Raw genomic sequence first — 20,521 nt, forward strand, 5'->3', positions numbered from 1 at the left:
ACAAACGGCCAAGAGCAACGGGGAGTGTTACTTGTTGCTAAACACTGACCCTGTTTCTCAGTCTCCTGGCAATTTTCCTCTCATAAAGCATCCTTGTCCCTCCTCTAGATGTACTAAAAGGAGCTGAAACAAAGGGTAGTCACTTTGATATCAGGCTGGAGTGCAGGAAGAAGTCTTTTTATATACTGGCTTTCCTTTGAATCGTTATGGCCTGCTGGGGATGCGTCAGCTTGGGGATGGGCTCTTCTACTGACTTTTACTCCAAACTCTTATAAAGACCAATGAATATACCTTTGATGCTTTCATGTCATAGTCTTTCACTCCCTATTTTTTATTTTTTAAACAAAGATGTGTGCATATCTGTCTTTTGCCCTATATCCCTCAGCACTTTTGAATCCAAAGTTGAAAACTTGAAACGGTTTCAGTGCCACTGGCTCACTCTGCTATGGCAACTTTGGCGTAACACCTTAAAAAAAGATTGTGGAGCCATTTGTAATATAACATGGATTTGGTGTGTAATACAAGTGATATATTTCACAGATGTTTTCAAAGTTTTTAAATCTGTGTCCTACCTGTAATTAATCTCAAATTTCACCAAGTGTGTCCTCAAAAAAAGAAGGAAAAAAAAAAAGAGAATTACATCTTGGAATAACCACAGCTTTTATGGACAGGGCCATTCGCTGCAAAAGTAGAAGGTCTAGATTAAGTCATATGTGAGAATGGCCTAAGAGAGTCCATCTCCGTTAGCTGGAGCATTATTTATAGAAAGTGGGACAGCTCTGACAGGAGGAGCTCAGATGCATTGTTTAAATTGCTGTACCAAGAAGGACTACTGAGCACCTAGCGCTGCATTTTCACTCTTGCTGTGTCAAGCTGTAGTACTAGGCGTGTACAGAGCCTCTGTCCTGCCAGTGATTTGGTTATCTAGGGAAGGCAAATGCTTCTGTTCTGGCCAGGTCCCCCCCTCAGCGAACCATGGCCTGAGAACCCTGAGCACCATTCAGCCAGACCTTATTTGCAGCCTAATAATTCAGGGGCTCACCTGATGTACAGAGAATCAGGTTCCAGCTGCTGTGCTGCCTTAGAGCTTAATGTGTGGTGATACTGCTGCTTCTGGTTTTTTTTTGGTTGATTGGGTTTTTTTGGGTAGCAATGTATCATGCAAAGGTTTTGTTTCAGCTTGCAGATTTTGCATTACTTTTTCTTTTTCTTTAAGAAAAATTAAATTGATGATGTACACCATTCTTGGATGAGTCCCTTTATTGCTTTATATACCACAGGAAACTGGGATTGGCATTCACAATTCATATCCATTGTTTGGCTTAGTATTATTTCCCATGAGATTTGAGTCCCCTCCTGCTTCAGTCCTTATCCACAGCCCTGTGTTGTTTTATACATGGGTCTGGAAAACAGAAGGTCATACACAAGGAGGACAAGTTGTGGGCTTTTTTTCCCCCTTAGTCAAAAATACTGGAAAAATATCATATTGCTACATATGAGACTAGTTTTGCTTTCTCTGGATACTTTTATGGTTAGTCCCTAGAGACTTCTTTTTCTTTTTCTTTAAAGGTGGCTTTCTAGCAGAGGAAGGCATTCCCTTATTTCTGCTCCCCTGAGTAGACCCAAAAATTCAGTTCTCACTTCATTCTACTAAATTATTTTTATATTGAAATAATTCTCCTTTTATACCTAGCTTGATAGAAGATAGAGCTAATTAGTCTAAAGTGCTTAATTCATTACTTGAGTTTTTTAATTCAGTTTTGCCTGCTGGACTTTGTCTGTGTAACCCTTTTAATGACTATATTCAAGTTCAAGTCCAAGTTTGATAACCTCTTGCAAAGTCACTTTCTTTTACAAATGAGCAGCTGCTTGCTTTCTATTTATAGAGAGGTTGAAATCAGACTTCTACTTTGTATTGTGCCTGGTAGTTTCAGCCGAAGTTGGAGGTAGAAGAATCTCTCTGACAATGTGTTTATTAAAGTTGCTTATGCTCTGTCATCTACTAAAATACTTTTTTTTTTTCCATTTAACTTGGACAGCCAGAAAGGAAACATTGGAGTTCCTATGGATTATTGATTTTTAGGCTTTGGGGTTTTTTTAAGAAAAGCAGTAAAAAAAAATATTATGGAGAACTGATAGACAAATTGTGTGCCATTAAACTCCAGTCCTTCAAGCTTGTATTTGTGTGTTCAGCTTTCTGTACATGGGAAAAGCTTCTGATTTCACTGAAACTCTCTGAAGCAGAGAGTTGAGCAGATGTGTTTAGCCTTGATCTAGTTGAGACTTCTACTGATTTGAAAGGGAGTCAGATAACCAAGTCTTGATGCTAACACAAGTTTCTGGATACGTTCAGAGTTTTAAGACCCCAAGGTGATTTTCTGCTTTCCAGTTTGTGCCAAAAGTCACCTGTCAAAAATGCTTTAAATGCGATTTAATGCAATTATTGTTTCTCCCTCACTGGGTGCTTTCTGTGTCAGTATGAAATTCATTTTACGAGCGTTTAAAATCTGGAACTGCAGCTCATCAATTAACTTTGACAAGTCAAGGGCCACAGTCTGATGTGCATACAGCTATCAGCTGTCCTTTGCTCCTTAAGCAATTGCACTATGCTTCCCTGCAATTTCTGGAGGAGTGATGCATATTAAAGGCCCAAAACTCTATGTATTTGTGTAAATGTGTCACCATGTCTGTATATGTGAAAAAGAGTGAAAGTGGGAAGTAATAACACAGTATTTACAGCAGACCTTCAGTGAAGCAGTACTTACTGAACCTGAATAACTTTTTGGTATGCAAGAGAAGTATGCAATCAGGCCTCAGATATTCAGGCTAAAAGGTTTGCAGCTTTTCAAATAAGTAGCTCATGTGTCAGTAGAAGTCCATTCAGATTTGTGCATGTAAGGAGGGTCACAAAACATGTAACTGCTTATACAAGAATAATGTATATGCATTTGCAGTGTTACACTACTTGAACAATTGTCTAATAAAGTAATTAGAAGATGTTTTTTTAAAGCATAAAGCACTCAGCTTTTTCCTTTCAGACCATGCTAAGCATTTGAATCATGATGCTGTTAACAGTGTAACATATGCAAGCATTCTGTTTTTCCATAGCCAAGTGACCAATAGAAGTACTGAATGTTATTGAGCCTTTCACTACACTTTGACAATATTACTCTCAATGTTTTGTTTTCTGAAGATTAAAATGAGGCTTTATGGAGTAACTTTGGTGGGGGACAGGGTGGTTGTGCTCTTAATTACTGGGATGTAGAAAGTATTCAGTGTTAAGTAACACTTAAAAGAGCTAAATTATTGTTGCCACTTGCCTTTTCAGAATAGACCACAAACTTGAAAGGCAAAGGACAACAGAATGGGCACTTTGTCGTCGTCTCCAGTGGTGAAATTGTACTCAGCGTTTCATCCAAGAGGTAGGTGCTCAGAAATATCTTATACTTCACTGGTCACCTAAATGTGTACTGACCACCCGCTTATTTTTTGTGACTTAAGCTGATGAAAAACAGACAGACCAGAAAAGTAAACATTAAAGAAGAAAAGTGAAAAGAGATTAAAGAACATGGAGAACAGTAATGCTTGGAAAGCTTGTAATATAAATAAATAGTGTAGAATTTTTGTGTGTGTGGCGGGGATGATGCAGGAACATTCAATATTTGGAGTCATCCAAAACACGTTTTACAGTCATGCTAATAGGAATTGTTTAAATTTATCAGCATGATTTCACTAAAGCAAAGAAAACGTTTAACCTAGTCAAAATAGAAAATGCAGCCTTTTTCTTTGCAAAATTCACTTGTTAGTCATTCTAAGCAAATGAAGTAGGCATCAACAAAAAGTAGGTCATAATAGGAAGATAATTTTACTTTGTGTTTCTTTTTTTCCATCTATTGTAGGTTTTTACTAGAATTGCTTATTTTCAAGAGGCTCTTTGAAATGAAGTCTTTCTGACTGGCTTTCACTGAAATAGTAGCACTTCAGGGTTGTGTGGCCCTTCCAGCCCTGTTGGGATGGTTATACAGGGTAAAAACTATGTGAACAGTACTTGCAGAAGCCAGGTCCAGCTGAGAAAATTAGGTTGTTTATTTTAATTTTAGGTACTGTACAGACAAAATTGAATTATCTTAAAAACCACCACAAATAATTTTCCATGTTAGTTAGGTACTTTCCTCCTTGCCATGTCATCAGATCTAATGTTTTTTTCTTAATTTATGACAGAAACACTGTAGAATAAGGTAAATGTCAACCACAGTGATGCTGTCAGTTATGATGAAAACACAGAGAGAAGGAAATTATATTTAATGCATCAAAGCAAGAAATTTCAAATAGGTTATCTCGGATATCTTGATTTAGTATTTCTTTTGGGGAGAAAGAAATTAAGGCAAGGTGAGGAATTCTTACTGAAAATAACAGTGTGATAATATGCATCATAAAGAATGGTTAAAGACTCTTAGATATGGAAACATTTTTCTCATAGATGAAGGACATATGAACTCTTTCAGAAACTAGTAGACATACTAACATCCAACTATGTAATGACCAATTAGTGCCTTCTGGCATGGAGAATTATTTAACTCTTCACAAAGTCTGTGATTTATACAGCTCTCAAATTTAGCAGTCATCTTTCTCTATCTGGGTCTTCATTTGGTTCAGTTAACTTCTTGTTTGTTGGAAGAACCTGCTGCCAGTAATTGTATTGGACAGCAAATCTTAGGCAAGACACGAGATTTATTTTGTACTGAGAGATTTTTTTAAAAGCCAGCATGCTGAAAGTAGCACACACCACAGTTCAAATCTTGTGTTACAACAACTTATCAAATTTTTCTGGGATCCTGATAGTAAAAACATGTGCAAGTTCACAGGTAAAAGTAATTTTTCTCATGTTGCTGCCTCTGCTCAAATGAGAGCAGATGGTGTTCAAATGCACTGAGGGAAGAGAGTGGATAGTTTTGGTGGGAAGTTTCCTGTGCTGCAACTTGGGAAATCCAAATTCTGCTTCAGATTTTATGACACAGAACCTGGGAGCACACCTGACTTTCTTGTTTTCCTTCATGACTCTTGTTTTTCTGGTGTGATCAGTGTGTACAGTATTTGTGGTGAGGACTATTCTGCTATGCATTTTGTGCTGCATCTGCCACAATGAACTCTTAGTCTTGCTAGAAGTCCCAATATAACACTAATGATTACTACTAAATAAAGATGCAATAGAAAAGTATGTACAGCTTTGTAGATGCCAGCTTAACTACAGCGTTAAAAAAATAACAATGCCGGCACTATTCGTCTTTCACAAATAACTGAGTCATATTTTCGTTAAACCACCAAATTCAACATGCTTCCTGCTAACTTTTCCAAATAGATAAAAGAATCTAATGAGTTTTCCCGTTTTTGAACCATGGGCTCACAGAGCAACAATAACTGTTTTCCAATACTCAGCTTTTCTGACTATCTCTTCCACTGCCTGCAGGAGTAAAGACTGAGCTGATTCTGGTCTTGCATGATATGGAGCAAACAGACAGCATGTGGCATTCCTGGTTCAGTGATGACTTCTGACTGGCCTTTCTTTTACTGTCACAGTTGAAAGTCCCTCCTCTCTTCTCAGCAGCAGTGAAGATGTAGAATGAGATCAGTTAAAATGGTTTGCTCCTGGTTGGCTCTTTCACTCCATATACTACCCAGAATAGTCTGAGTCCTTCAGCTGCATGACACTAAAAGGCTACATGAAGAGCTACTTGGATCTGAACTGTGACTTTACTATGCTCTGCCACCACTCTGCTGTCTGTCTTTCATAAAAGCTTTTCTACAGATTCCTCTCTGTTATAACGCGTCATGTTCTCAAAGCTAGTTTTCTAGACTTCCCAATAACTTCTCCTCTGTCCACACCTTCCCCAGTGACTGGTGTATTTAGCTTGGTGACTTTTCCACAGAGCATAAGCAGCCCTTTTTCTAGTTACGTTATAACCTGAACCTGTGGCTAGAACAACCTAACAGTTATCAGCAGAGGAGCTAGGAGATGGACAGACATCAGACAGAAAACATACATGTCTTTTATTAATTGCTAAGAGTGGTGTCTCTACATTTGTCATTCATACCCCACCCAAGCTCTTAGAACTGACTGAGCACTTGCTGAAGTGACTCCTCTCCTGCTGCCAATAGAAGATCCATAGGTAGAAACTGTAGCTGTGGCTGCAGGTGTCAGCATATGCCCTGCTGCTTCTCTTGCTTCCCCTGCTGGCTTTCTCCTCCATTTGTGGCTTGCATTTCACTGGCATAACTGAAAGGTGGCTTTGGCACAAAGTGCCTTGCATCCCTTTCACCCTCCTGCAGGTCTTGAAGGGAAAGGAGAGAAGGGAAGACAGCAGCAAGAGCTGTGGTTGTGAAATGTGCTGAATATTAGGAGGAGGAATATTAGAAAGACACAAACTGCCAGCAAGAGAGAAGGGTGAAACTGTATATATAGTGTTGAGGGTACAGTAAGGCACCTTCAGGAGGAAACAGCAAAGTCATTGAGGACAAAACAATTCTGGAAAGTGGTGAATTAGAGGGAGTTTGAGAGAGATTCTCAGGGATGAGGGAGGGCAACTAGCTGGGTGCTTACAGAGACAGAGAAAGGTTTGGCATTAGAAAAAATTGATTTGATACTTACTACTCACTAGGCAGATGAAGCAAGAGAAGAGAGAACTTGTTCTCTGGTTTCTTTTTAACCTAGGTAAGATTGAAAAGATGTTCCATATATAGAAATCTCAGAGCATGGCATTTTCTCCTGTGCCAATGAAACACATGACTTAACACTTTTCATTCTGTTTTGTGGTTGCAAGTTTTTTTTTTTCCTGTTCAGATCATGCCCAAGAAGTCTTACTGCTATTAGGCACTGTGTCCTCCCTCCAGTAATGTAACAGCTTCTAAGCAAGGTACATAACAGGATGGCTCAGGCAACACAGGAAATCTATAACACGAGTTTAAAGGGAGGCAAAATAAATCTACCTCAGTAGTAGTCCCTGCTAATTCACTCTGATGACACTGGTTGCTGAAAGGGTTGACTTTCCTTCATAACCACTTTCAGAGTTTTGTGTAGTGAGGCTAAAGGATAAGACACAAGCTCTCACCTAAACCTAGTAAAAATGTAGTTTTAAAAAAAAAAAAAGCAAGATTTGAAATCCTTGCTATGTTCTGCACTAATTTTTTCAGATTTCTTCTGCCCAGCAGAATAATTCTTGACTCTGGTTTGGTGATAAGATATTCAAGGACATAATGTGAACTGACTGTTCAAATGCAGTAAATATTTAATGTTCTAATTGTTTGTGTAATGGTCAAATGAAATTACTTCCTATCTATTTATCTATCTGCATGTGCACACTCACGCACTCTTGCAAATATACACACATTCACATGTTTAAGCAATGGAGAAACAGAATGAAGGAAATTGGGAAAAGGATATAATACTTTGCATTTGAAAAAATGAATTAATTTAGTCCTCAAACTATTCCACTAAGTAAAGGCAAGATTACCCCCTTATTCAGAAGAGGTGACAGAGGCCCAAAAGTACATGTTTCACTCAAAGTGTGACGGGACAGCTGGAGTCAATGTCTGGGCCACTACTTAAAATTCAGATGGTCCTATTAACCTGGACCTCTTTCATAATACAGAGATCAACCTTAAAGTTCGCAGTAGGCAAAAGCCTTCATATAAAGGTTATTTGGTGGTCACTGAAGCAAGACTATTTCCTAATGGACATATGTCCTCTTAACTAAAGCCCTCCCAGATGACTTCTTGTTTGAAGCTATGCCAGGTAAAGCAAAGACTGAGTAGACATGTCAACTGAAGTAACCTCTCAGAGCTAGCAGCTTTCCCTGAGAGACTGGGCACCAGCTCAGCAGCAGAGTAATGTTTGCTTGTGACACACGGTCTCTTCGTAGGTCTGTCAGTCAGTTGCTCTGTATCAGCATTTCAAGAATGTGTTGGGTTTTTTTTAAATATAGCAATGCAAGGCGAGGGATATTTGTCATTTCGTGTCTTTAAAACAGTGTTATTTAGATTGAAATAGCATTGTCAAATGGAAATGCATAAATTAGGGGGTAGAGGCCCCCATGGCTAGTTGTCTTACTATCATTAAATAGTTATCTGGCCAGCCTTGAGTACACCAGATTTTAAAGTTAGGCAGATCTTTTTACAGCCTACATCATAATACTCATGAGTAACAAGAATTAAAATTAGTATAATGCTAACTTTTCTGCTTCATCACATGTAAATTAGGATATGATCTGGTAATGGCATCCTTATGGGGAGACCCTGTGCCCACTGAAATGGCTCTTTGCAGGGAGCTGCCTATGCATCGATCTGGTTGCCGAATCTGCTTGTTAACTTTTGAGAGTTGTAGTACTGAGGGTGTTACAAGGTCCTGTGTTTCATCTATAATGTTACTGTTTGGTGACAAATCAGAACTTCCAAATATGATCTGAAGAGAGAAAAAAAGCACATGCTTCCATATATCCATCAAAGAAATATGGAGATTCCCAGAAGTACTGTTAATTTTCCCCTGTCAGGAGCATTCATTTAAAAAATGACCCACAAAGACTCGAAGAAGAAGCTCCAGTGAAAATGAAAACAAATGATACTACAAGACCAGAAATAGAAACCAATCTTGGCAATGGTAGGTGGGCCTTCCTGGCCTTTCTCCCATGTTCAGATGGCATCAATAACAATTTGGGTATGACTGTTACGTATTTGTGATTGTTGGTTCTCTCCTGTAACAGATGATCAGTTCTTTTTAATCCCACCCCTTAATGCAATAACATTGAACAATCTTATGAAAGAAAGGGGAGTAAGCTAGAACCAAGTACAAGAAATATTATTTTTCACAGCCAGTTGGAATCCACTTTTACAGAAGGTCACTGACTTTAATGCTGCTGGGGTTTTTTTCCCCCTTTTTTATTTATCTTGTTTTTGGGATAACTCTGTGACTGTTAAGGAGATTTATAACTATGCAAGCTAAGTTGAAAAGGTTAACTGGATATCAAACTTCCAGATAGGAGGTGATGGCTTAGTAGGGTCAGGAAGGAATTTCTCCTATCTCCCTTTCCCACTGTGCGCCGCACAGAATAGTGGGACAGGTGCATACTATTTTTTTTCCTCTGAAGTAACAACTTACAGGCCTTCATGAAAAAGGTGTTGGAGCAAATGGACCAGTGGACTAACCTTGGGTGTAATCTGATTCCATCTCATCTAAACTTTTTCTAAGTTTAAGCAATACACTTGAACATAAAATATTGCATTCTAATGTGCAAAAGGTGTGTTTAATGCTCATGTGTGGGAATGGTAAATACTTGCTATGTAATTTAGGACTGTCATCGTAAGGCTTAGCTATTCTGTTTATCTCCCAACAACAAAGGTTGTAAGTTAGACTGTTTTATCACTGTGTTAATTTCTTCAAACACCCGAGGGATCTCCTGGGACTTAGAACTAAACAAATCAGAAGTTGACCTCTGCATGGCCAGATCTGTTTGTTTGGCCAACCAGATGGAGAAAGGGGCATAGCGCTGTCAAAATTAAGACTTGAGATGAGTGAAAGGCATGCGAGACTTCTGTATTTAGCTATGTTTCCTCTGTAGATAGAAGCTCAGGTCCCAAGCTGACTTGGTTAAGGTAGCAGTGTGTTATGTGTGGGTGTGAAGAAATAAATGTTAGATGGACACTTTTTTCCCCCTGCTGCATCTGTTTTACAAGAACATCTTTTCTTTGCCAGTCTTCTAGGGATTGCGTTAAAGTGCCACGCTGTAAAACCTGATCAGTGGAAACAGAAGGTACATCAACCATTAACTGCATTTTAGTTAGACTAGAAAGAAGACAACTACTCCCTTTCTTGGAAACATTGGTTGGCTGATGGTGTTGCTTCTCCCAAGGATGTTAATGGTGGAGCTGAAGTGACGTTGATGTAACTGAGGACGTTTTGGGAGGGAAATTGTAGTGAAGGAAGAGCAGCACGGCTGAAACCTGTGGGACTTAAGTTTCCAAAGTGCCTTAGACAACAATCACTGAAGTCCTGAGGATGGTGCTTATGGCTTAAAGGCCTGCATTTTCCCAGATCAGAATACTAGTCTCTTTTTTTAATAATAATATTTTCACAGAATCAGTAACTCCTGTTCTGGGATTTGAGTTTTGTATCTCTAACTTCAACTTTCTCCAAATGCCTAGCATATATTGAGTGGAAGAGACTGTTACCCTTTTTCAACATGTTTCTCTGATATCTTGAACTAATCACATAGCATAAATTTTTTTAAATCTATTTAAATGGATGACACCAGTTTTTGTTTTTAATTAATTAAAATTGAAGAGAATGAAAGGGAGGAAGTACAAATTATTTTACTTCTGTGGCAGATGCATATTAAGTCAATAATACGTTAATTATTTAAAGTAAGTTTATTTTAATTTTATTTTTAAACTTCAGTCTTGTTCCTTTCATATTTTCAGGTAGTGTTCTTTTCCACTGGAATTATTATTCAAAGCTACACTCCAAAAGCATTTTTCGTTAGTTAGGGGATATTTGTGAGCTACAAACTCTTGGCTGTGCCTCCTGTCCTGTTAAGTAAGTCTACAGACGTAAGCAAAAATTTCCATTTTTGTGGCCAATGCAGGGTACTGGATGCTTTAAAAAGTCAGTAAGGATAGCTGGTTTCTAGATAAGGCCTCAAAATTCTTAGTATTATCTAAACTGAGGATTAAAAAGTTGTAATTTTCCAAAGGTTTCCATTACATTTCCTATTCTGCCTACTGTGCATTGTACATTATTAAAGAGTACTGTTCTGACATGCCCCCCAAAGAAGCGAATTAACATTTCTTGTGAACTCTGTTCTTTTGTGGAGAAGTAATAATGAATCAAGCAGCTCCAAAAGTTTCTCGGATTAATCAGATTTTATTACTTGTAAAATTAATGCCCATTATACCCACTGATACTGCGCATAAGCGGTCATTTATAGAAAAAAACCCCTTTTTTACTGTTTGCTGTTATCAATAACAGATCTGTGACTTGCACAGAGGATATGGACAAATGCAACTCGTGAGTGATATAAGTTGTGAGGCTTTTGCTTCACACTGCTCATAATCTTTTGTTCTCTTTATGTACCTTTTTTTTGGTGTCTCAAAGTCAATTTTAGTTGTGATTTGTTAAAGCACTTACAAAAGAGAAAGCCCATTCTAGCCAGTGAAAAGATGAGCCCTGCCTTGTGCTTTGGATCTGGCTTGAAGCCTTTTGAGTGTTACCATTTTTAGGGAAGTACTTACCTGCCAGTGTGGACATAAGCAAAGTAGAAATTGCTGCTGGTGGGGTTTTTTATAGATTCAATTATCTTGCTCCTTAACACTGATTTAGTTCATCTTTTCTTGAAAAACTGATTTCTTCCTCTTGAACTAAATCTTTAAATTTCATAGGTATACAGGTGTGCTTGCTACCTAGTCCCATGGCTGAAAGAAGACCATATGCAAGTCAGGAGAAATATGCAAGTCAGATATGATAAACATAATCTAAGTGCTATAACTAAGGAGATGCCTTCAAAAAAGGTTCTTTATGAAGAAAAGTGTGTGATCAACCTGTATTTAGACTTCTAAAAGGACTACCAGGTCTTACCAATGCCTTATGTGACTTTAGGATGTTGGAAAATTTCTTTGACTTCTGCATACTGGCTCTAGTGTGGCTAGAAAAAACAAAGTCAGAAGAAAGTGTAATAAGTGGGGATTTGGACTAGTTTATAGGAACATACTTAACCTCTCTGTGCAATTCTCTGTCTGTGTAATGGGGATAATGTATTTAACTACAGCACAAGAAGCCTGTGGATTAATCGGTTAATGAATTCATAGTACCCTGAGCATGAAAAGTGCGCTCTAAATGTTTTCCCATAGAAATTTCTCCACTACCTAAAGAGAGAGGAAGAAAAAATTCAATTCATTGCTTTTAAAAAATATGAGAATTCCATCAAGAACACAGATAATTAAAGTCATATTAATAGATTTTTAGGTCTTCATTTTTTCCCTTGAGGCCAGGTGTCCCTGATTTTTTCTTTTTTTTTTTTTCCTTTTCCCCTTCAAGCAGTGTCCCTGACTCAGTTGTCAAAGACCGAGAAGGAAAAGTGCCCATCTAGCTTTGAACTTGATACCTGCAGTGGAGTTACAAGGTTAAATAAATGGGGTGTGGGTGTTTTTTTTTTTTTAAGCTGAGCATAACACTTCCAAAACCCTTTCCCCATCCCCCACCTTTCCCTCCCCCTAATGTATTTTTAGGCTGTATGCACTCCTGCCTATGTCTCTTCCTTAGTCCCAGCTGAAGATTTCAAGGGAGATGAGAGCTCTATTTTGTTTCTCCCTCGTATTGCAGATAGGGGGAGGAGGTGGTTATTAGAGAGAAGCGCTCTCGCTCACTCGCTCTCTCTGTTTCTCCCTCTCTGGCTGATAGCACTTATCTCTCGCTCTCTCTCCTTCTCCTAGGTGATCCATTTCTAGGCAACGTGCTGGCTGGTGCTGGAGCTGCCAGCTCTCTCTGCATCCCACCAGCAAAGCAAGCTCCAAAAGCAACCTGCAGACCATCATCTGCTTTCCTCTGCCTTGCTCCGGGCACTCCTCCTCTCGCTCCTGCCCTGTCCAACCACTACCTTGCGCGACAGAGACAGCACGCTGGGCTTGATTTGCAGATTTCTTTTTGGTTTTTTTTTCCTTCCTCCAGTTGTGGGAAGCAAATTTTTTTTTTTAAGCGAAGGGTGGGGGGAAATCTCTGCATTACTACCTGCAATACCTTGAAGTTCACTTTGTTTTTTGGCCTCCGGGGGGGCTTTTCCTGCAGGAATCTGGTCGCTGGAAGCGGGATCGCCTGCTCTCCCGGTCGCCCGCTCCTCCTCCCTCGCTGAAGGCGAGCTATTCGCTGCGGGCTCCTGGGGCTTCTCTGGCCAAGAGGGTTTGTGTGCGTGTGTGTGCGTGTCTGCGCGGGTGTGTGTGTGCGAGCGTGTGCGTGGTGTGGGTTGGAAGTTGCTGTGCAGCAGTCGGGACCGAGCGGATCCCTGGACCCGGCGGAAGGATGGGGATTGTCTGACCAGCAGAGGCGTCTGCTGCCCGCGGCGGCGCCCGGGCTGGATGGATTTGCTGCCGGCGCTCCCAGCAACTCTGGTGCTGCCCAGGAGCCCCCCGAAGTGAGGCGGGGTGTCGCCGAGGGGAGAGGCGCTCGGAGCCCCGGGCTCGCCCCCTGCCCAGCCGCGGCTCTGCGCCAGCCGCCGGGATTTACACGCTCCACCGGCGGCACCTCAAACTCTTGGGTTTCCTGAGCCGCGCTCCCCTCCGCGGTGGCACCGTTGGGCGAAGAGATCTGGTGTTACAAAGCCTGGACCTCCGGAGGAGATGGAAGTTTTCTCCCTCATCCTGGTCGTGTCCGTCTGTTGGACTCGAACCTGGAAAGCGGCGATTGCAGATTCAATCATTCATATCGGTAAGGGGGTGCTGCGTCTGCCGGTGCCGCTGGACACTTTTCCAGCTCTCCTTCGCAACCTTCCCTCTCTTGGCAGGCTTCCTCCCCCGCAGCCCCCGCTCTCTTTTAGCCCTTGCTCGCTTGTCTTTTTTTTTTTTCCTGTTTGTTGTTGTTGTTTGTTTGTTCCCCTCTTTTAATTGCTTTCCACCAGGATCCTGGGCGTCCTCTTTTTCCCCCCACCGCTCTGCGTGAAGGTTCCTTGGCGGCGGGGTATGTGCGTGCTTTAGACCTTGAGGTTTTGCACGGCTGATGATCTGGGGGGGACACACAGGGTTCGGCCACTTCCTCGGTCCCTCCCCGCAGCCCCCCAGCTCCAGCTTGCCTTCCTCCTGCCCCGGCTCGCCTTCGGGCAGGGGGGGGGGGGAACCCCACACCTCCCCTTTATTTCCCACACCACCGTGACAGCCACGCAAAGCCTCCCCCCCCCCCCCCCCCTCGTTCTTTCCTTCCTTCACACCCCCCCGCCCCATCCCGCCTTCCTCTCCCGCGGCGGAACAGGTGGTTTGGCAACGTGAGCGCTTCCCCTCCCGCGGGCGGGCGGGGGGCTCCGGCTGCCCCACGCTCCCCTGCCCGGGCCGCCACCCCGCCGGCCGCCTCCCGGGGCCGCGGCGACCGGGAAGGGCAGCGGCCTCCCCCGCCGGCGGCTGGTGCTGGGGGGGCGGCTGGCAGCGGCGGCGGGCCCCCTCCCCTCCCCTCCCGGCCGCGGCGGGCGGCGGGGCAGCTCGGGTGATGCCCAGGCACGGCGCTGCCCGCGCTCCCAGCGGGGGAGAGGGCGCCGGGCTTCCCCCGTCCCCGCTCGCTCTCCCCGTTACCCGGCCCGGCAGCCCTCCCTCCCGGCGGGCGCGTCCCCGGGCAGCGCCGAGCCCCGCTGCCGAGCGGCGTTTTGGTCCCGCGACTGGCGAGAGCGGGTCGCCCCCCTGCGCCGGCCGGGGATGTGCGGGGAGGGACGGGAAGGGAGGGCGCTTCTCCCGCGGCCGCTCGCCCATCTGCAGGCACCGCACGCAGGCGGAGCGGGAGCCTGGAAACGCGGGGGAGGGCGGGCGGCGCCGCGCTGCCCCGGGGAAGGGGCATTTGGGGGCAGGGTCCCGCCAGGGTTTTTTTGGGGAGGTCCCTGGAGCGGTGCCGGCCCCGGCCGTGGGGCAGCCGCCGCTCTCCCCGGGGCTGGCTTTATAAATATGTCTGCCGGTGCCTTGTCGTGGGGATCCGTAGCGGGTTTCTGTGAAAGGGGAAGCGCCTTTGGAAAGCCCGGCCGTCAAGAGCTTTCCTGCAGGACAGCGGTATTTGGGCAGCGATGCGCCAGCCCCTCGTGGAGCCCCCCCGGCCCGGAGCCCACGGGCGACCGCTTCCCTTAGGGACCGCAACTTCATAGGGGTCAGTCCTTATCGCTGCGTGCGACTGGAGCATCAAATATTGTACAGGGGAGGCAGCGCTTTATGCCCTCCTTTTAAAGGGAGAATGACTTTTTTTTTCTAATTCTTCCCAGTTGTAGACTGTTAAAGCGACGCTAGGAGACGGTTACGTCTTAAGATTTCTTTCTTAGCAGCTTGTAACAAGGCGATCAAATCTTAGGATTTTGGGGGAAATTTTGACTGTGTAGCAGATGAGGAGTTTGCGATCCCGTCTCCCGTCCTCCTGGCTAATGGAGCGTTGCTGGGCGAGCTGTGTGCCTTTGCGCTAGAGTCAAGGGAGACGACAGATTTTCTCTCTTCGTGTTAATGACAGTTTTGTTTGTTTCACTTTTTATATATGATGAATGCTGTACGCTTTACCACGGATGGTTTTTCTAATGCCGTTAGTGACTAGGTGCGTCAACATAGTAAACCTTCAATGAAAGAAAAAAAAAAAGAAAACTAGTTGCTTCTCACAGGATAAATTTGTCTTGAGAGACAATTAGTACAGTTGGCAACCTCTTTTTATAGACTGGTTTACGTAGCCATGAAAATGGCAAACTGCTAATTGTTACGCAGAGCTTTAAATCTATTAGAATGAATACACTGAAAATAAATGACCTGAAATTAGGACTAATTTAACACTAAATGGGTAAACAGCTAAATATTCCGACTTGTACAACTCGCAGATGACAACTTGGCCCCTAGTAACACCACTGTATTTCATGACCTGGGTGTTCTGACCCCCTTGTGGTTTTTTTTTTTTCCACTTGTACTGAGTAAACTTATGTATTAAATATTTAGACATCAATAATAATTATTTATATGAGTTGTGAAAAACAATAGAAGGGCACTCTATGAACAAATTAACTACAGAAGGATTCATAAAGCCAAAAAAGAAAACAAAATGCTCAGCTCAGGGGAAAAGAAATGCTACTAGAAGTAGTACTGATGCTTAGGCAACAAACAAAATAAATGCATTGTATTTTTTCTCATTCAGCAGTTAAGATATTCAAGTGGCAAATATTTTCCTATGTTTGGGAGGGGCAAATGGTCATAAGAAATAACACGTTACCTGTGCGTACCCTTTTTCTGATAGCACTTACTTTTGCAGTATAATGCGCTGTCTTGCTTGCCTACGTGTTATTTGATGTGTTTCCTGTAAAGGGATGTTTTCTGTATCGAGTTATGTTATCAGCCATCTCTTAGACAATGACAGAAAATGTTACAATTTAGTGAGTAGAGATGAGCGACTTGGTGATGGCAGTGGGAGGGGCACGGTGACTGGTATTTCTCTGTGATACGCTTTTTCCCATTTCTGTCTTCTGAATGATTATAGCTGCTGCTTTTGGTCATTAGAGCAGGTCTGCGTGTATTTATATGCGCACATTTAAAAATAAATGTTTTGCAATATCATATTTTACACGTTGGTAGGGCTGCTTATAGTCTGTACGTTTCTGCTGCCCTGCTATTATAAATAGGAACCGGCAGTTCAGAAAGACTACATTAAGCACTCTTGTGAAAATGCTGAAATGAGTCGACTCCACTGTAATTTTCCTTACCCCTATATAAAAAAGAAAGGGGCAGGGTTACCATGTCAAAACCGTGCAATTCTGTATTATGCTGCTTCTCTCAGCCTATGCATTGATTGAGTAATTTCATCAGCCCCGCATTACTTGATTGCTTAGAAGTTTCCTAATGATCTGTATGCTGTAGGAAGAATCTGAAAGTCGTGAGTGGAATGGCAATGATTTTGTGTTTTATGAGGCTATTCAAAAAGTCGCTCTGATTTATGTAGCTCGAAAGCTCCAAAGTCTTTGAGATTAGCCACGCTGCCTGATATTTTCTTCATACATCAGTCGTCCCACACTCCTCACTCCCTAAACAGGAGTTTAGAACAGTGCTTTAATTAAGCAGGGATTAGGTGGCATTCCTCGTCAACTGCACGATTTGTGTATGCTTTGCATCTTCTACACTTGGTCTCATGCTTTTATATTTTGTACTTTGTGCTCATTTTTTTCCCTTGACATGCACATAGTAATACATCTGTGCGTGCGTATGGATTTCCTATTGTGCATATAGAAACATATATGCAAATGCGTGCGTATTAGGTGCAGAAAAATCGCCTAGGGCAACGGTCACATAGTATGATACAGAAGTTTTTGCTGAAAAAGTACACTGAAGTATTTTTAAAGGCTAATTGATCACAGCAGTGTGCAGCAATAGGTCAGGGCCCCCTGATTACTGCAAGTTGGTGGTTTTTGTTTATCACTGGCGTCAGTCATGCAGTCAGTTGTGTACTGCCCTTGGCTTTTTCATTTTCAATGGCAAGTTCAGAAATATACATAATATATAGTTATATATATATATGCTTTCAAATATATTTTTATATATGCTTTAAATATATATATTTATATATATATACACTATTATTTTTTCTAAAAGAGAAAGTTAGACCTGCTCCTCTCTTAATCCTCTCAGCTTTTAGGCTTTGCAGGCCAGGACTGTTGCTTTCCTTGTGTGGGACAAGTTCCCAGTGTTCCTGGGTCTCGGGTCTTGGTAACTACTTTTAAGCTCTTCTGTACCGTGGATAACAATACCAGGGCAATTCCACATGGGATCTGTTGCTTATTTCTTCCGTTGATATGGTAGTGCCCTTAAAAAGTAAAATCTTTTTGTAAGGGAAAGCGAGTCATCTAGCTTGGTGGTGTGCACCATGTTTCGTCTTGTAAGCTGTTGTACTACAATGCAGCTTGGCTCGCATTGTGTTGTGCGTTGGTAATACGAATTTAATTTGCCATGCTATTGGTAAAGCCTCATTAGAAGGTATGTAGTGTATGCCACTAACAGTTCATTACAGTATTCTCACATACATTTTGTAAAGCACAGGGCAAGAAAGCAAAGCAGATTTATTAAAAACAAATAAATCTGTGCCTGTCATGTGTACAGATGAGTGTTCAGGTCTCTGTTTTCTCTGCTCTAGAATGTGCCAAGGGTACTTGCTTTTTCTAAACATACACATGGATAAAGCCCTGGAATACAGTGTGCCGTGGCTTAGCAGCTAGTAGGTTTTATTAGTAACTGTGTTCTACTTAAATGCACAGCATGTATGACATAATCCGTGTTTCTATGTGTGTTGTTTCTTAAACTCTCTCCCAGGTGCTTAGATTTGTGATAGTAATTCAGTCCCTGTAATGTGCTTTAGCGCTAGTTACTCTGCAGCTAAAGAGGGGTAATTTTCCATGCCATAGGTTATGGCTTGCTATCCTCCAAAGGCATGCTTGCCGTTAGGTGTCACTGCTTTCTGGAGTGTTTCTTACTGATCGCCAGGGCCTGATCCAGAGTCTGTCATAATGTTAGGTGAGTTGCTTAGCTGACTTCAGAAGATCTTAAACTGAGCCCATGGATTGCTAAATACAGCAGGCGGCTCCTTTCCATGTTCTTAAATAATTCTTAGCGTTATTTCAAGTTCTTTGTCCTTGATAAAGGCAGAGAAAAAAACGCCAGCCATTCATTTTCAAGTGGTGTCCTAACAAATGCCTGACGTGGCAATCACTGCTGCTGCTGTATGCTTTCAGATGACTACTTATGGATGCACAGTCTCTTTATTCTCACAATGCCATCTTTGAAAAAACACACTGGAGAAAAATCTTTTAAGACTGTGACTACATAAACCTACCAACTAAGGTTCATTTAACTTAATGAACAAAGGCATTAAGTATGGTTCTCTTCCACTCCCTGGCCCTGTAAAGCAAGTGGTATTGGCAGGAGATGACTTTTGTAAGCCATTAGGTTACTCCCTAGATACAGACTTGGACTGACATCATTTTCTTCCATTTGATATATAGCTATCTATAATCTGCCATGACAGTCTGTTTTTTGCTGAAATTTATTGAAGGCTTTTGCCTTTTGATGTTTATATTTTTACTCTGTTAGTGCTACTCCAGTGCTTTTTTTTCAGCATGCTAACAATGGTTTTAAAATAGTTTATATGAAAGAGTAGTTCTATTTGGCTATCAGTTTCTAGTTAAATTTCCTAATTACCTGAATTACGTATGATTGCATGGTAAAACTCGCTTCATCTGCGTGCTTTCCAAACGTAGTTTGCGTTTTATATCTTCAGTGTTTAAAAAACTCCTTAGACATAGACGATTACTGTTGCTGTTTGGACTTAAGAGTGACTAATAGGAAAAGGAAACAGTATTCAAAAAATGATCTATATTTTGAGCAAATATGAGAAAATAATCAAACTCTGCAAACACGTTATATAAGTATATATTATGATACATGATAGCTTAGTATGTGCAAAATGTTGACTTCAGGTGATACACTGGTAATGAGGCAAACCAGGATACCTTTCTGCATCTGCAAACTCAGATGTCACTTTTTGGGCTTTTTTTTTTTATTAGATTTGAATTCCAGAAGGAATAAGTTTTTATCTAAGCTGGTGAAATTGGGAGAAGACTTTGATTTCAGAGGCAGGTGTAGCATGTCTGTCAAAACCTGGGCAGCTCCACACCTGTGCGTCCTGTAGGCCTTACAGTCCAGTTCATGGCTGCGGTCATGCTGACAGCCATCTCTGAGAGCCCCAGGTATACTCATTCGTTAGTGCTATCTAGAAGTGCCAAGAGGCTAGTACAAAAGTCACAGCCCAACAGTAAAGCATAACACACAATTTGCCAGTGAATTGTAGTGGCTGGGAATTGCGTGTGAAAGCTCAGGTTTCTCTGGGGCATTTTGTACCCTAGGCTGGCTGGCTGTCTAGCAGCCAGCTTCCTACTGGGCTTCTTGGATACAGATGCGATTCCTTTCCTTCTGTGATGTTACTTTATCTTCATGCACGAGCGAGCAGGGGTTGACCTGTTGCTTGCAAAATGAGCTACATTGGCCCTTTTCAGAGTAACAACAATCATGTCTTCATTGCTCATCTAGGCTAGTATACTGTATTGAAGAAGGTCCAACACTGAGATGGTGCAGTGTGATACTTGGCATGGAATATGTGATAAATGCGTGTTAAGTAAGCGTGGTGCTGTGCTAGTTAAACTATCTTCAACACCAGGTAAGGAAGGCCTGGGCAAAGCCTTCTGGGCACAGATTTTAGCTGGCTCGTGCATTTGAAGCAGCACAGGGAGAAGAGGAAGTGCTATTGTCTCCCGCTATGAAGTGAAGTAGAATTTAATTGTCTAGTCTTGGTGTAGAAGTAGTAATTTAAACATAGAGACTAAAATGGAAGTATCTAGTGGAAGAACGGGTGAGGAAAAGGTGTCTGTCTTGCCATACCTTTCTCTATTTCAGTCTCTTCCCATGAGCACCAGCAGGGCAGTTTCCTCTGCTATTCTTCGTCGTAGGAGTCAGGCTTTGTTTTCTGGTTATTGTTGGCCGAACAGTTATGTGAGAGATGATGGAGTAAGGTAAAGATTCTCTTGTGTCTGCAACCACTATAATTAATAATGGTTTATGTGACTTGGAGAGTTATAACTGATCTGTGTAACAGGGAGGACACAGGCTGAAATTGAAGGTTAGTAGATGAAATGTACTGGCGTTTCAATGACAGTTATGAAACTTGGCAAGGGAACGGGCTTGAAATTGTGCAGTGCTGTAATTTTGTAAGGTTCAAAATTTATATCCTAGT

General features: G+C 42.0%; 1 protein-coding gene across 1 annotated transcript in view; it reads left to right on the forward strand.

The window, feature by feature from the left end:
* Window positions 1–13,179: 13,179 nt before the first annotated feature.
* Window positions 13,180–20,521, forward strand: part of GRID2 (glutamate ionotropic receptor delta type subunit 2) — a 743,546-nt gene continuing 736,204 nt past the window's right edge. Inside the window, exon 1 of the mRNA XM_064449954.1 lies at window positions 13,180–13,462. Within this exon, the coding sequence (XP_064306024.1) occupies window positions 13,375–13,462 (88 nt within the window). The 5' untranslated portion in view covers window positions 13,180–13,374. The remainder of the gene's footprint in view (window positions 13,463–20,521) is intronic.

The sequence above is a fragment of the Phalacrocorax carbo genome, chromosome 4, assembly GCF_963921805.1.
Source record: "Phalacrocorax carbo chromosome 4, bPhaCar2.1, whole genome shotgun sequence".
Taxonomy (NCBI): Eukaryota; Metazoa; Chordata; class Aves; order Suliformes; family Phalacrocoracidae; genus Phalacrocorax; species Phalacrocorax carbo.